The 15,066-nt window shown below is 38.8% G+C and overlaps 1 protein-coding gene across 2 annotated transcripts in view; it reads right to left on the bottom strand.

Annotated features, from left to right (window-relative positions):
* Positions 1-15,066, bottom strand: part of SHANK2 (SH3 and multiple ankyrin repeat domains 2) — a 319,794-nt gene that overhangs the window by 160,100 nt on the left and 144,628 nt on the right. For both annotated transcript variants that reach the window (XM_072864803.1, XM_072864804.1), the window contains one exon: positions 2,674-2,749. In XM_072864803.1, coding sequence (XP_072720904.1) covers positions 2,674-2,749 — 76 coding nt within the window. The remainder of the gene's footprint in view (positions 1-2,673; positions 2,750-15,066) is intronic.

The raw sequence follows: 15,066 nt of genomic DNA, 5'->3' as shown, positions 1-15,066 counted from the left end.
AAAGGTTGAAAAAGGAAGTTTACCTTTTATCATGGTATATGCTCTCTGTAAAAACATCATTACAGTAAGTTATTATATGCACCTCAGAGAAACAAGTTTTTTCCTTTCCAGCAACTAACTAAGTTTGGAAACTTGGACACTAAAACCTTTTTTTTTTTTTTGTTTTCCTAGTATTATTTTACAAAAAGTCTAAAATTACTGTACTTTTCTCTGCTTAAAAGTGTGTTAAGCAAGTCTATCTTGCCACTGTATTGGAATTTCCCATTAATTCTACCCTTTCCTACCTTTCCTTCTCAATTTCCACTTGTACTGCTGGACTGCCATTATTACTCTTCAAAATGGGTCCGCTGGGTTTCAGATTCTCTGTGGAAATTATCCTTGAGTTTTCTTCAAAACTTTGCTTTACTCAGAAGCTGCCAGGAGAACTCTGTTGCCTTCCCTCTTACTGCTCAGCCAGTTAACAGATAGCGATGCTAGCATCAGGAACAATTGCAGACATACTTCATACCTAATTTCTCCGTAACAAGGCTGTACAAAAACTATCATTTTATCTGATAAACTCTCCTGCTCAGCTGGAGTCCTTAATCAGGTAATGTAAATTTTTTGAGAGCTTTGCTGTTGCACCGCATAAGCCAAATATCTTAAGAGGAAAAGAAAAAACCAATCCAAAAATAAACCAACAACCTCCCCCCTTTCCCACCAAAAATCTCTCACACTTTCCATGACTTCCCAAAAGCAGAGAGTATAATTCATTCATCCCCAACAGCTCACTGGTTAAAAGACATATTTGGGCACCATGGTGATGAGGTTCAAGCCCTTGGTCTGAACATGGCTTTTGGTCTCCTGCTTTCAAAATAACCTCTCTAAATAATAGAGTACTGCCTATTTCAGAAAGGCAAGTGGCATTGTTCTCTCACGAGAATGGACCTGAATTTTCTTGGGAAAAGAACAACAAAAAATCCCAATGCTTTAGAATCAATAGCTCCCCCACCTCAAAAAAAACCAAAAAAACCCAAAAAACCCTGTTTTGATAGAAGAGACATTTTCAAATGAAAAAATCTTTTGTTAGAAAGTAGGAGTAGGTTTCCAAGTGGGACTATTTGTTATCTCTGAGGCAACATGCTGTGGCCACAGCTTCTAGTTTTACAGAAACAACCCTATCCAGTAACACTGAAATACAGAGACAAGGCTATGAATTTTAGAGAATAATGATCACTCAAAGAATGTTGCAAAAAGCCAACTCTGCTCACTGGAAATGTAACCAGTAACCGGTGAGCTTGCTCTGCAGAACAGTTATGTGTTTCATAGTACAGGCTAACAGCTTCTCTTGACAACTTTATCATTATTGGACTGCGCAGTCAATCACATCGTTGTCCAACAGTGCAAAGCTCTGGGAACTTGGCTGATCATGGCAGGGAATACTCAAGATGTTGAAATGGGGTTTCGCTATTCCTAAATCACAGCAGCAAGAGCTGATGCCCTATAGCACACCGTATACAGTAACAGGAAGATCAGAGCCTCCAAGATGGGATGATTGTAGCCAACCCACAAGCTTGTGCTTCCTCCCACCATGTCACCAAACCTTCCCTCTTCATCCAACATTGCCACACTCTTTCAAATCACAACTCAAGGGGCTGCAGGTTTACATATTTTTCAAATATTTAGAGGCTGTATGCAGTAGAAAACCAGCAGGCCCCCTGCCTTTCAGAGCTCCGCACACCGACCGTCAGAAACACAGAAGGACGTCTTGGGTATCCAAACTACTTCAGCTGACTTGAACTCCATCCTCCCTCCCCAACTTGTTTAACTGACATAGAAACTATGCACAACCCTCAGAACAAGGATTAAGATCACATAATAAAACCAACAGTTACCACATTTTCTTTCTTTTTTTTTTAAATAGTGTGCTACGGGAAACTCTGCCATCATCGCTTTACACATTTCAGAATTCTTCTCCTACAAAAAAGGTGTTTTTCTTGAAAACTAAAAAAACCCCAAGCTGTAATTAGACAGTCAGGAGAAAAGCGTAATGATTCCAGTATGCCACCACAATTTTCTCAAGAAGACACCAACAGCTAACTGAGGTTCTGCGCTTTAAAAATCATAGTTTCTACCAAAAGTTGGCTGTATGTCCAATGTATATGCATGTGGGAGAAGAACCTGCTTAAAAATCACAAATACTCAGCAGGAACTGCAAATAAATAATCTAATTTCTAAATTCCTCATTTCTAACAGTCTAATTTCTACTTAGGATCTAAAGATACCGTTCAGAACAACAAATCACAAAATTTTATTTTGGTTTTCTTGTCAGCAAGTATGACTCTGTGAGCAGATATAGAAGGCCTGATCTTGTGAAGTATCCAACAACTTAAGTGGTCCTTGAATGTAAAAGCAGCTGGAACATACTGCTTCTGTGAAATGCTGATCTCTTTCACCACTCATGAAAACGAAATAGTGATACTCATTACTTCATTACTATTTTTGTAGACCCATCCCATATGAAAAAAAGTAAGCTGTGATAAAAAACAATTTAGATGTAGAATGATATCTTGAGAAGCTCTGGTTAGTAATCTGCTTCCCTCTTCCCCTGAAAAGTCTAAACCAAAAGTAATAACTAAATAAAACCCAGAAAGGTTTTGTAAACAGATTGCGACCAAAAAGAAGAATTCTTACCTTGAAGCATCAAAGCTGTCATAGGATCCAACTGTGTAGTGTCTAAACAGTTTCTTTGTTCTATCTGTTCGTGTTTCTGCACAAAGAAAAGAGAACTTTCAATAATACTCCTGTATTTCTTAATCAAGTGCTGTGTTAATTTGCAATTTCAAAGTGGATTTTCTGCTATGCATTGATAAAAGAAAACTTACAGTACTTCATAGAATCACAGAATGGTTGAGGTTGGAAGGGACTTCTGGAGGTCATCTTGTCCAAGCCCCCTGTTCAAGCAGGGCCACCTGCAGCCAGTTGCCCAGGACCGTGTCCAGCCAGCTTTTGAATATCCCTAAGGAGGGAGACTCCACAACCTCCCTGGGCAACCTGTTCCAGTGCTCAGCCACCCTCACAGTAAAAGAGTGTTTTGCTATGTTCCCTTACAGTGAATTAACATGGTTTCAAGGCATTTTGAAAAAAAATTTGACTTTGGAGTTGAGACATTCTTTTATCATACCATACACATCAAATAAATAAGGAGAACTTCTTGTAGATCATGTATCTCATCATTCACAAGTTTTAAAGTTCCACCCACATTCTCAGTGGCAAAAACCTTTCAAGTCCAATCTTTGGTTCTTTTATAGCTTGGACTAAGAGGCAAAATACAAGAAGAAAGAAAGAAGAAAAAACAGCAACACATTTTGGAAAGGTTGGAAAAATAGCCAAAAGAATGCAAAACAGTATTTTTTGTTTAAACACACACACACACACACACACGCACACAAAGCTAGAGCTATTTCTATAATTTTATTAGGCATATGGAGAATGGGGTAGGGGAAAAAGTAGCTGCCCACATTCATCGCCATCAATCAAATCTCACAGGAAATAGTGCTATGAAACTTGTACTACCATTATATAGCAAAAGCAAAAAATTCAAACAACTAGAGGATATGAGATGACACAAAAAAGAAGGAAACCCTGTATTTGGGAAACATGAAGAACAAAGAAATAAGATACAACAATACTTCTACTAAAAAAGGCATTTAAAACCTCAAATACATTAAAATTTTATATTTATGCCTTTTCTTAAGAAAAAAAAATCTATCCCACTGAAGCAGCTCCCACATCTAGTGGTTGCCGCATTAAATCAACCTATAGGACTATGAACTTCAGGTTCACAAGTATTTCTACAATTCACCAACATCAACACTGGTTTAGTATGGGTATAACAGTTAAAGTACTTCGTTTAGACCCGTATCTATGGAACGACAGACACCAGAGCTAAACATCTCTCTTCCTCTAGGACTGGAAAGATGCCCGCTCGTTTATTGCTTTCAATGGGTACCTACAGGAGCACCAATAAATCAAGCATGTGGGAAAGACGCAGAAGCTACTCCAGTATTCGGTTGCTTCAGTTTGCACAGCAAAGAGCATAACCTAAAAGGCTTTCACTGAAAGGCTATCACTGTGTATATATCTCTCTCACTATATATAATATATATAAATGTATATATATATAACATTACAAAAGGATTGTAGAGCAGGTAGGTAATTCATTGTCACATTCTTCTTCAGAATGGCAGGAAAACACACACAAGCTTACTTCCAAAGAGGCATTCGAATAAAGTAAAACTTTAATAAAAAAGAGAGTACGGAACCTTCTTTGCTAGCTTTATGTATTACAATAATTGTTGTTCAAATGTATCAATTTTCTGAGTCTTACTCAGCCTTTACCACAATAATATCTTAGTGTGTTCATTTTGCCTCAGATGAGTACCTTTACTGCAGCCCCTTTTTACTTGGCTTCTTCATTCAAGGGAAGATACTTGCGCAGAAACTGTAGTTTTTGAGGCAGGAAAAAGTCTTGCCTAAATACAGCTTGGTCCTCAAATGCAATCACATTAAGTTAGGCTAACAGACATCAAAAATCAAATGCAAATTTTCTGGTTTAGCTTGTGACCATGAAATTCTCATCTGCATGGCTGAGGAATTTTTCATTGAAGGACAGCCTGACTCCATCCAAACAGATTTTATTAGTTCTCCAAGCTAGACAGAGCCCTCAAGGTACACCATCTCTATGTCACAACTGTTAAGGATGTTAAAAATTACTGTGAGAGGTAGTGCTGTCAGATGACCAAGTGCTAGTCTGCAGAGAAAAAATACATCAGTGCAGGATGACAGGCTTTAAACATGGCCAAGGAACACATTGCAGAAGAAAAAGTCCTGGGAGGCACACTTTGGGAAGAAGGGTTGACAAAATGCATCTTTCCTTGCTTTAACCGGTACAGCTGACACGTAACTGGATTGTGCCCCCAGCTGGAGACATAAATACAAATGCATACATAACACAGAGGGGTTACGGCTGAAAATATATGTGCAGGTTGCGGCTGGCTAGAAGAGTAAGCAAGTTATTTCTTCATAGCAGTGCACCAATTTGCAGGATACAAGGAAAGCAGTACTAAGAAAAAACAAAATGTATAAATTTATATAAATTTTTGTGGAGACTAGCCAGCCTCCTTCCTACAGGAAGGCCGAAGAGGGAGAAAATCCCTATTATAATATGAATCCAACTGTATAGTTTTGTATAGGCTTCTTTTGTCCCTTTGTCATTCGCCTACAACCTCTGTTCTCTGTCAAAGAGGCCTTAGCTTTACCCCAGGTTCCAGCTCCTCCTGCTCTTACCCCTGCCCTTCTGGAACACCCAAAAAGGACACAACTTGCTCCAGGACTCACCCAGCACCTACCTCGACACAACCAAAGCTCAGCCAGCCAGCACGTTAGCTGCGGGGCCGGAGGACAACACGCTGCCTTTCACAGAACAAGAGCTGTAAGCGTAGTGAGCAGCAATGGTACCCAAGGCTACGTGACAGCTGCTCAGAGATGTGGCTTTGAAGTAGCTCACTGTATGACTGTACCTCTTAATGTGCTGTAAGGGGTTCAGTGAATTTTATGGGTCATGCCTTTGTTGCTAAGTTTACAAGTTTAGCTTCAAAATCCGATGCCCTGCTGTGATGTGGAATAAAGTGGCCTGCATGAATTGCAGTCTATTCCCCATCGAGCAATATTCTTTTTCACACTATCCTAAAAATCAGATTAATATCAAGAGACATAATCAGAAGAGACACAGAAAAACATAAAGCTGCATTCCACTCAGAGTCTACCACTGGCCTGTTTTCAGAAGTCACTTATAAATAATTAACAGAACACAGTATGATGAAGAATATTTTGGAAATCTTAAAGCCACTGCTTGAGCCTTAAGGAGCCAGATGTTTCTTCTGCAGAAACTGTTTTCTATAGCATGATATTTCAGTGCTATTAACGAATACAAAGTGGGTGGGAGGAACGGAAAGGCGCAGTAAGACAGATAGCTTTGTTCAGCTACTTAGTATTGCAAAGCCAGCATTCTTCAGCTGCAGCTTGTATCTGCTCCCTGTCTCTCCCACCCCTCTACTTTCCCCCACTTCTTTGTGTGCAGCCGTCTTCACAGGGATTATTTGGGAAACCATTAGCCTTACAAATCCCTGAACTCAAGGCTAAGTGGTATGTTTCCCAGGTTGCTGTGTGAGTTCTTTAATTACCCTCTTTCCCTAACCTCTGACTCAGATTCCAGTCTGTCCTATTACGCAGCCTAAGTACAGACACCCAAAAGCGGGGGGAAGGATCAGGAATCTGCCATCATAATGAACTGGATACTGAAAAAAAAAAAAAAGAAAAAAAAAAAGAAAAAAAAAAGAAAAAAAAAGAAAAAAAAAGAAAAAAAGAGAAAAAAAAGAAAAAAAAAAGAAGGTTCCGTTCTCTCTTTGACTAGAGAATACAATGAACCTATGGGCAATTGTTTGACAAATGCTTTTCTGAATTCAAGCCATATATAGCATAATATTATAGGTATAATAGCACCAAGGGGTTAGTTCCAGGTTTCACTGGATTTTAACCCATTCTATGTCCCCAGGTTTTCTGAAGACCAGCACTTTTAGGCAGAGTGCTTTGGAGCAAGTTAGGACCACCTAAGACTAATAACCCTGTCATCATTTATGGAGTCTTTACCTGCGGAATCCTTTGAGGATTGCTTTTTAAACTTGGTTGCAGACAGATTAGAAAGACTAGCAAGAAGATACGGACAAGAAGGTCTAGAAAAACATTATTTAGCAGTGTGCATATTACTGCATTATTACTAAGAATATCTGTCACCACAGATGAAAAGGCATTGCATCAAACTGGATCAGTTCAAAAGTTATTCTAGGAGGTAGAACAAAACACCAGTGTTTGCAAAAATGGTACAGTTTCCTTTACATTGACAGAAGAAAGGAACATTGGTATATCATTTGAAATTTGTAGATTTCTTGAGAAGGCCATATTTTACTAGAGCTACTCCGTTGTATCTTTTCCTAGTATCTATAGTTGGTTAGAAGACTTTCTCTGTACAGGCCTTCACCCATCTCTAGGTTACAGCAATAGGACATCCCTGGGCATGAAGCATCAGGATAAGGGTCATAGCTAACAACTCACTTCTCACAGTACTGCACTGCTGTTCACAGCGTAAAAACCATTTACGTGAAAAGGAAGGCTCCCTCTACAGCTACTGAAAATATTTTCCATAAGAACACAACATCACCATAAAGCTCCCCACTTTCTGCTAAAAAAGAAAGCAGCAAAAAACCCCACCAAAACCACCTAAGAGGTTTTATTTGCATCAATTAATATGCCATCTAGGAGCAATGCAAGTCCTAGTGGGATGAGAGCCATAGAAGAGTCTGCAAGGAACAAAATAATGTGGCAAGTTTTTTTCAGGTCTGTTCTCCACTGAAGCCAATAGAGTTGCAGCAGAAATAAGCTATTTGCACTGTGCAATAATGGTAATACAAATAATAAAGCCCTATCTGTTGCTTTATTAGATTCATTTATTGTTGCAGGCATTTCAGTAAGCAACAGGCTTAAACCGTGCCATTCCAGAATGTAATTTATAGGGTGTGAAGAAAGGTAAACACTGAGAAGATGCAGGTGAAAAACATTTTCTCCTTTTCTTCTTCCACCTTAGGAGGAGTGATGGCTTTCCTCAAGCGAGAAATATGTATATGACTTCCCTGTAGCTTCGCTGTGTTGGTCTCATAACTGACCACAGGACTCCAACAGCGCCTGCAGGCATTACCAAAGCTGAAAAATCACTGACTTGAAAAGCAAGAAATAAAATTTGGACTCTAATCCACAAAGACAGATAACGCCATTCTTGCTCTATTTCTTCAGTGATTAGCACATAGCTATTGTAGGCATGTTAGAACAGACAACCCAATTACCACACTGACACTATTATCTGTAGTAGATGGCTTACATATTTGATATCGTTTGGAAGAGTAAAGAACTAGGGGGAAAAAATCCCAAAGCAACTGTCTTCATTCCTTTTATTCTTCCTCTTGCTCTTCGCAGGGTATTTCGGCGGCCGTGTTTCCTAGGAAACTGCGAGGGGTTGCTCTGCCAGGGGGAATGTTGTCAGACTGCTTGCCAGCACTCTGGGAAGCGTTTAGAGTGATCGACACGTCCATAGGATGAACAAAGGAAATAAAAGTGTAACAGCCCAATTTATGTGTGATATTGGAGAGGCAATGCAGAGCAGCAGATACCCTCCAAATATCCCTGATTGTTCAAGCCAGGTTATACTGCTACTCCAACCTAGTCATCGCACTTGTTATGCCAGCAGAATTTCAGAAAAGGTTTCAGTCTGTTCGAAGCCAATTTCCAGCAAGAAGAAATAAGTCTGCAGACTAGGAAGTGCTTTTTCAACCCAAACATAAAAAAAAAAAAAAAGAAAAAATATCCAAAAGTCAGAGCCAGAGTCCTGCCCTTTGCTCTTCAGCTGGGCACAGTCAACTCAACAATTTAGCACCATCCCAGAACATGAAGCTTTTCTTTCTTCCCTCTTCCCCATTGACATCTCTGAGAGATGTTTCACTAATGCAATAAATATAGTTACAGACATTCTTTGCTAAAAGCGGTTCAGGTACAGCACTCTGCATGTGTCTGATGGAAAGCAATACCTAACAGTCGTCAGAGGCTAAGGCTTTCGCTGTGCACCTTCTTCTCCTTCCTGTGGAAAAAATGCTTTCACAACTATTCATGTTGAGGGTTAGACCAAAAGTTACTCCAAGCTGAGGAAAGCAGTCTAAAATTCTTTGTTACTACCAGGTACACAGATAAAGTTAATAGAAGTTCACAATTCAAGTGCGCTTGTGCTAGCCATTATCTATATACTTATTTTGCAACAAGACAGTGCACCTATCTTATGAGCCTTTCCTAAAATTGATCCAATAGTATCACAAAAAATTTTGACCCTACAAAAAATAAAAAGAAAAAAAAAGAAGTGGAGAAAAAGTATATGGGATTGAAACCATCCCGAGGAAGAGCATTTATTTTTCTATCCCAAGTACAAGCGCATTCAAAACATCTGACATGATGTTTAAATGATGCCAAATTACCTCTATTGTAGAGGAAGCAAGAAGCAAAAAGAGGCAGCAGGTTTGTTAGCAAAACCATGCCTCAAAAGAACTAACTTAAAGTGGATGTTCTTATCCTAAAACTTATTTACCACCTCTTTTTCCCATCTATTAAATAAACTAAGCACATCATTGCATCACAGATCCATGCTGCTGTGGAACAGCCAATACTAAATTATGTGCTTGTCAAAAAAGTTCTATTTTATATGACCAGATTAAGGAAAGACAGACATGACTGAAGTACCCGCCTGCTTCACACAAAGGCCATAGACTACAAACTGCACCCACAGCGTTACTATCAAATCACAGCATAACTAAAGCTTTGTACACCTTTGATTTAGATGCTAATGTAATATACAGTACATGTGAAACAATGTATTAAGGAAAGAAATGTCACATTTAGCAAGCCAGAAGCATTTTGTGACTGAAGTCTCCCTATTCCTTCCTTTCTGTGTGTTGTAAGCATAACCATCATATTTTCCCCGATTTAACTCATTACTAGTTCAGTATGCATTTTGCTTTCAAGTAACAAGTGATTTTCTTGCTAACAGACACACTATGAACTTTGGTCCAGGAAAGAATCAAGTTAAAAGAAAAAAAAAATCTCCTTCATACACATACTGTGAAGTCTCAATAAGCTTTTCAGTAAAACCTCTCTTTTCCTTATTCCCTTTCCTCCTTAGAAAATGGAGATTCATCAAAACTGGGATTTTCCATGAAATACGGTACATTAAAACTTTAATAAGTGAGAAGTCTTTCAGGCCTATGACACAATTGTTTAACATAATATTTCATATTTCTTTCTTTGAGCAGTCATTTGAGCCATAGAAAAGACTAAGTTCAAGGATCCTCCTCCAAATCAAGCAGAGTAGGATCCTGGATTCTAAACATCTGTACAAAAAAATGTAAAAATGCGATCAAGAAATATAAACTGAATTTGTCTCTAACTATTTGATTGTAGGATCTTTCTTTTTTAAGAACAGAAGTTGTTGCATTGAAGGGATCAGAGCATTAGTCCCTCCTATGTGCCCTCTTTAAAATCTGGACCAGGATTTCCTTCCCTCCCTCCTGAACAATAGTATGTATAATTTTGAAGCTGGAATGAATAAGGAATTCATAAGATTTGTAGGCAATACATGTAAGTACAGCCTGCTTCTGTTAAAGGGGTATTAAAACTCATAAGACTGAAATCTGCAGGTATGTACCACGCAAGACTTCAGAAGAAACTACAATTATCTTCTTCATATCTTTGCAAATCTGAAGTAATAACATTGTCACTTCATTAGAAGGGATAAACTATGAGGATCAAGAAACAAGAAATATATGATGAAGGCATTATAAATTGTAAACTAATGAAAATCTTTAATTCAGAATTCATTTTTCTTCTTTTTAAGCTTGTAGATGATTTTTTAAAATCCCAGTGTTCGGTTGATGTGGTGCTCTCAGCCAATTTTTCTTTCATTTGAAGCTGAGAAATAGCAAATCTTATGTGGTTTTTGAAGTTTTTCAGATTTGAGAATAGGCGTAAAAGTGTCCCAAGGAGGACTCCCTGACTGGAATAGCAAATCCTTGGATCTCCCCTTGCCTTTCTTTTTTTTCCTTGCTAACTCCTGTTTTAAAAAGAAAGGAAGACTGATGTTGATTCCCTCCTGCATCCTTAGAGAAAGATTAGCTGGAATATAGTGAATTAGCTTACTCACAAAGGATGCTGAAATGGCTGATCAATGTAGCAAAGCAGCAAGTTTGCAAGAGAAACCTTAATAACTGAAATATGCAAGTTAGATCTGCTGGAGAGGGGCTTAGGGAAGACCATCGGTTTCCCGTGTCATTAGTTTTCCCTTTAATTTATCAAAAAGCTCACTTATACCTGAAAAAACCCAGCAAGCAGTTGTCGAAACATTTGCTTCTTATTCGCTAATACTGAATAAGTCTTACAGAGCTGAGTAGTGGGAAATCAGTATTCTTGTAACAATTCTACCAGTTATGTATACAATTCTGTTGCTAAAGTTTAAATCTGTCTGGAAACATAACTTCATCTGCTTGCATTTGCATCTTATGAAGAAGCAAAGTTATACATGCATTAAAATCAAGGCAAATCTCTGGGGTAGATTTTAGTTCAGAACTAGGTCTTCCCTGTGTTAGGCAAACTGTTGCTAATCTGTTTGCAGAGCAGACACAGCAGACAGAGTTTATTCTTGCCTGGCTCTTCCCTCATCTGCAGAACATTTCCAAAACGCGGTAGTGATCACTTGATCTTTCCCTAAGAAGCTCTCCTCTTGCGCTTCTGCGGGCCTTCATTGCCTCCGCCCCTCCTTGATGACCCATCTGCAGCAGAATAGTTAATCAGCCAACTGCAGATGCTGCAAGGCAGCTTTGTGTCCATGGTCTCAGTTGTAACGGAGGATTAAATTACTCACTCAGTGTCTGGAACAGACACAGCCATAGGTCTGGGTCATGTCATCAAAGGAAACCAGTCGGGAGAAGAAGTATTTTTTCCCCTCTTTGCCCCAAGATTTATTAGGCTTTATAGACTTTGTTGCTTGTAAAGAGATGGATGGTGACCTGGGCTGGTAACAGACCTCAGAGATTCCAGCAATCAAGCATGGAGCTGGTCCATTTGCACATATTTCGATCCCTGCTGAAACATGCCTTTTTTACAAAACCAGGTCCAAAGTAAAGCAACTTCAGTGCACTTTGCTTAACCCTTTATTGCGGACTGGCAATATGTAGTGTATAAATTATAAAAAACAGTTCTCATTGTCTATTCCAAATTGCTTCTGAACACGTAAAGGCATCTTGTTTTTCCAGTTTAGGTAGAACAAAGAAATCTTGATTTGTTGCCTGCTGGCAATATCACCTTTTGCAAATATTACTTATCCTGCAGGTCAGGATGGTTTGTTCAACCACAAAGCTCAGGTGGTGTGATGTTCCAATTCTTTGGAATTGATTTGTGGCACAAATGTTTGTAATCGTAACACTTTATTTCATATTTTCCTTCTTTCCTGCAAATATTCTAGTGAATGACTGCAGTGTTCTCACTCATAACAGCAGCATAATCCAAAATGATGGCCTGTAACAAAGGGCAGGAGTCAGGTGAAACTTGGCTTAATAGTTTGCTTAATAGCAGGGTTTTATTTTTCACGCTCAGTAGACACTAATTTTGCAGTCCCCAGCTTGCAATGCTTCTACACATGCTTAACTTTATGCAAACACAAACTTCCAGTATTTCAGTAGATGTCATTCATTTTAAGTCAAGAATATACGTCTGTGAGCAGCAAGGGTCATTTCAAGTCCCAAACCACTGCACTGCAAACAGAGACAATAGGACAACATGCTTACAGGTGGGAGCAAAGTTGCGACTCTGCAGGATTCGTTGCTGGTATGCTACACAATGTTCAGTTTATCTATATTTCTACTTATGGCCCTAAAAAAAAAGGGGGGGGGGAAATAGAAATCAATCCCCCACCACCCACAAGGAAGATGCCTGCTTTAGCTCCACACCCAACCTAAAAACCCACGGAAAAAAATGCTTTAAAAAGAAAAAACTAAAAAAAAAAAAAAAGGAAATCCAAGTGATATTTTAAAATTTGACATCTATCTCATTCATTAATGAAACACTATTTTTCTTTTAGTTACCACTACTCTCTAAACTGCTAGCAGAATTTGTTTACTTCTGCTAAGGAGATGAGGTTCTGGAGCTGTAAGCCAACACTAAGCCACATGAAACTGGATCAGTACAGCCAACCACTGGGAAGGTGCCAGATGCATCTCCCGGCAAGTTTCCCGCCAACATTCACGAAACGCCAGTAAGCGCCGCTTTCGCTATTGCAGGTATCCTCAGATGTCACGGAACAACAAGAGCAACAACAAAACATCAGAATAGCCGTCTAATTTTGGTCAGTTCTAGTTATTAGAGTGCCAGCTTTGGTAATGATTTTCTGATGAGAAATGACACTACAGAAACCATTTTAATCAATCATTTTCACGCGGTTTTAAATCTGCCACAAGAACCTGCATAGCAATCTAATAGAAACATTCATTTCAATATTATTACAGAGTAGCAGATAACAATTTTCAGTGACTTTGCCTTAAATTTAGGGAAACTCTGTTAGAAGTTTGTGAAGGAACTCTGCATTTCCTTGTGTGGGAAGAGCTGTGGTCTAGTCTGCGTAACACAGATTATTCCTACCTGAGACATGTTTACAATCACACAAAGATAACCAACTGCTTTGAAGAAGGTCATTCTGCAGCCTAAGGTGGAAAGAACAGATGGAGAACTATTTTGGGCTGGGTTAGGAAAAACAGGCCCTGAAAAGCCATTCTTCTATTCAATTTCAAAAATCATTAATTTTCACGTACAGCAAGTTTCAACAAGAGTTATTATGGACTTTTATCATCAATGGTGAGACAAACGTTTCCCCTCAATTTCCTCCCTTACGGAAGCCTCACTCAAGTCTAAATCTTTGCCAGCTATATTCAGGATCAATGATCTGTCAAATTCTCTCACTTCAATAATAGATAAAATTTTTAATACATAAGAAGCCATCATGTGCTCTGTGTGGGAGATATGTGAGAAGTTCAAGGAACCTCCCCATCTTTTTCACCATAACACTCCCTGACATGCCCAGTGGTTTCAACTGTCTTTTTTGACAAGTTGTGACCACAACAAGTGGTTTCAACTGTCTTTTTCTCCTCTTCCTGCCATCAAACAGGCCTCTGACTGCCCTGAGAGGCCAACGGGGATGCCGGGAGAGCATTTTTAATACTTTCTGCTAGATCAGCCATATGGAGAACTCATTTGTCCTGCGTAGAACATACTGATTTCCCTTTCCTTTACCAAGGGGCACTGAAGTCACTGAGCTGGAGCACTCAGTTCTCTTGGAATATTTCAGACATTACTAAAAATGTCTCAAAAAATAACTTTCTCACTCTGTCCTGCACATATAGATTGCACTTTTTCTTGACCCTCTTCCCAAATCTTGCCAAAGTTAGTCACCCCAACATCAAGTAAGGATAGTGTGACAGGTATTTAAAAGATTTTAAAATGAAGATGATTTCTAAGAACAAGGCAACACCAAATACAAATCAAGCAAAAGCCAACAGTTTAAGTCTTCACTCAGCATCTTTTTCTTCCTCTGCTTTGATTGTGTATATGAGCTTTACGGTCTGAATTTCACTGTGGATAAAATACACGATTACCAAAACCCAACAGACATACAGAGGAATACTCTGCGACTCTACTGTAAGGGCCTCAGAATAACTTATAAATTAATATTATTACTTCAGTCAGAGCGAACAAATAGCTCAGATTAGCAGAGCAGAATGTTGCTAAGCAATGTTGTACTGGAGTTTACACAGGACCGGGGAGGGGAAGATACGGGCGGAACAAGGAGATGCAGTTGTGTACGGTTCCCTGTTCAACAGGAAGAACTCCTTCCTTGCCGCACTACTGAGTGCGTCTAAAATACAAAGCTATCGTAACAGCAAAATTACTTCGGAATACCACATCACTTTTAAGGAAGCTGGAGTACAAAACTTGATCGACTGAACTTGTGATGCTTTATCAGAATATACAGATACAGCTATATGTAGACATTATAATAATAAAAATAATATACTATAAATTATATAATACATAAAATATAAAAATAATATATAGATATGCTTAGAGATACTTCATATTGATGGCTGTTAAGTAACACAAGTTTCAGAGTCAGGCCACAGGCTAATTAATTTTCAAAAAGTGAAGAACTGCCACATCTAAAATTGTAATTTGACCATTGCTTTGAAAGCCTACGGCTAGATAACCTACACTGGTATTCAAAATAGTTAGCATGACTGCAGTTTGAAAGCAGCAAAATCTGAAAATATTTCTACATTTTAAAAAGTATAGAAGGTACTTGTCCTTTCAGCATTGTAAAGACAGATAAGAGCA

This window comes from Ciconia boyciana, chromosome 6 (genome assembly GCF_034638445.1).
Source record: "Ciconia boyciana chromosome 6, ASM3463844v1, whole genome shotgun sequence".
NCBI lineage: Eukaryota > Metazoa > Chordata > Aves > Ciconiiformes > Ciconiidae > Ciconia > Ciconia boyciana.
This window is presented reverse-complemented; position numbering and strand designations above follow the sequence as displayed.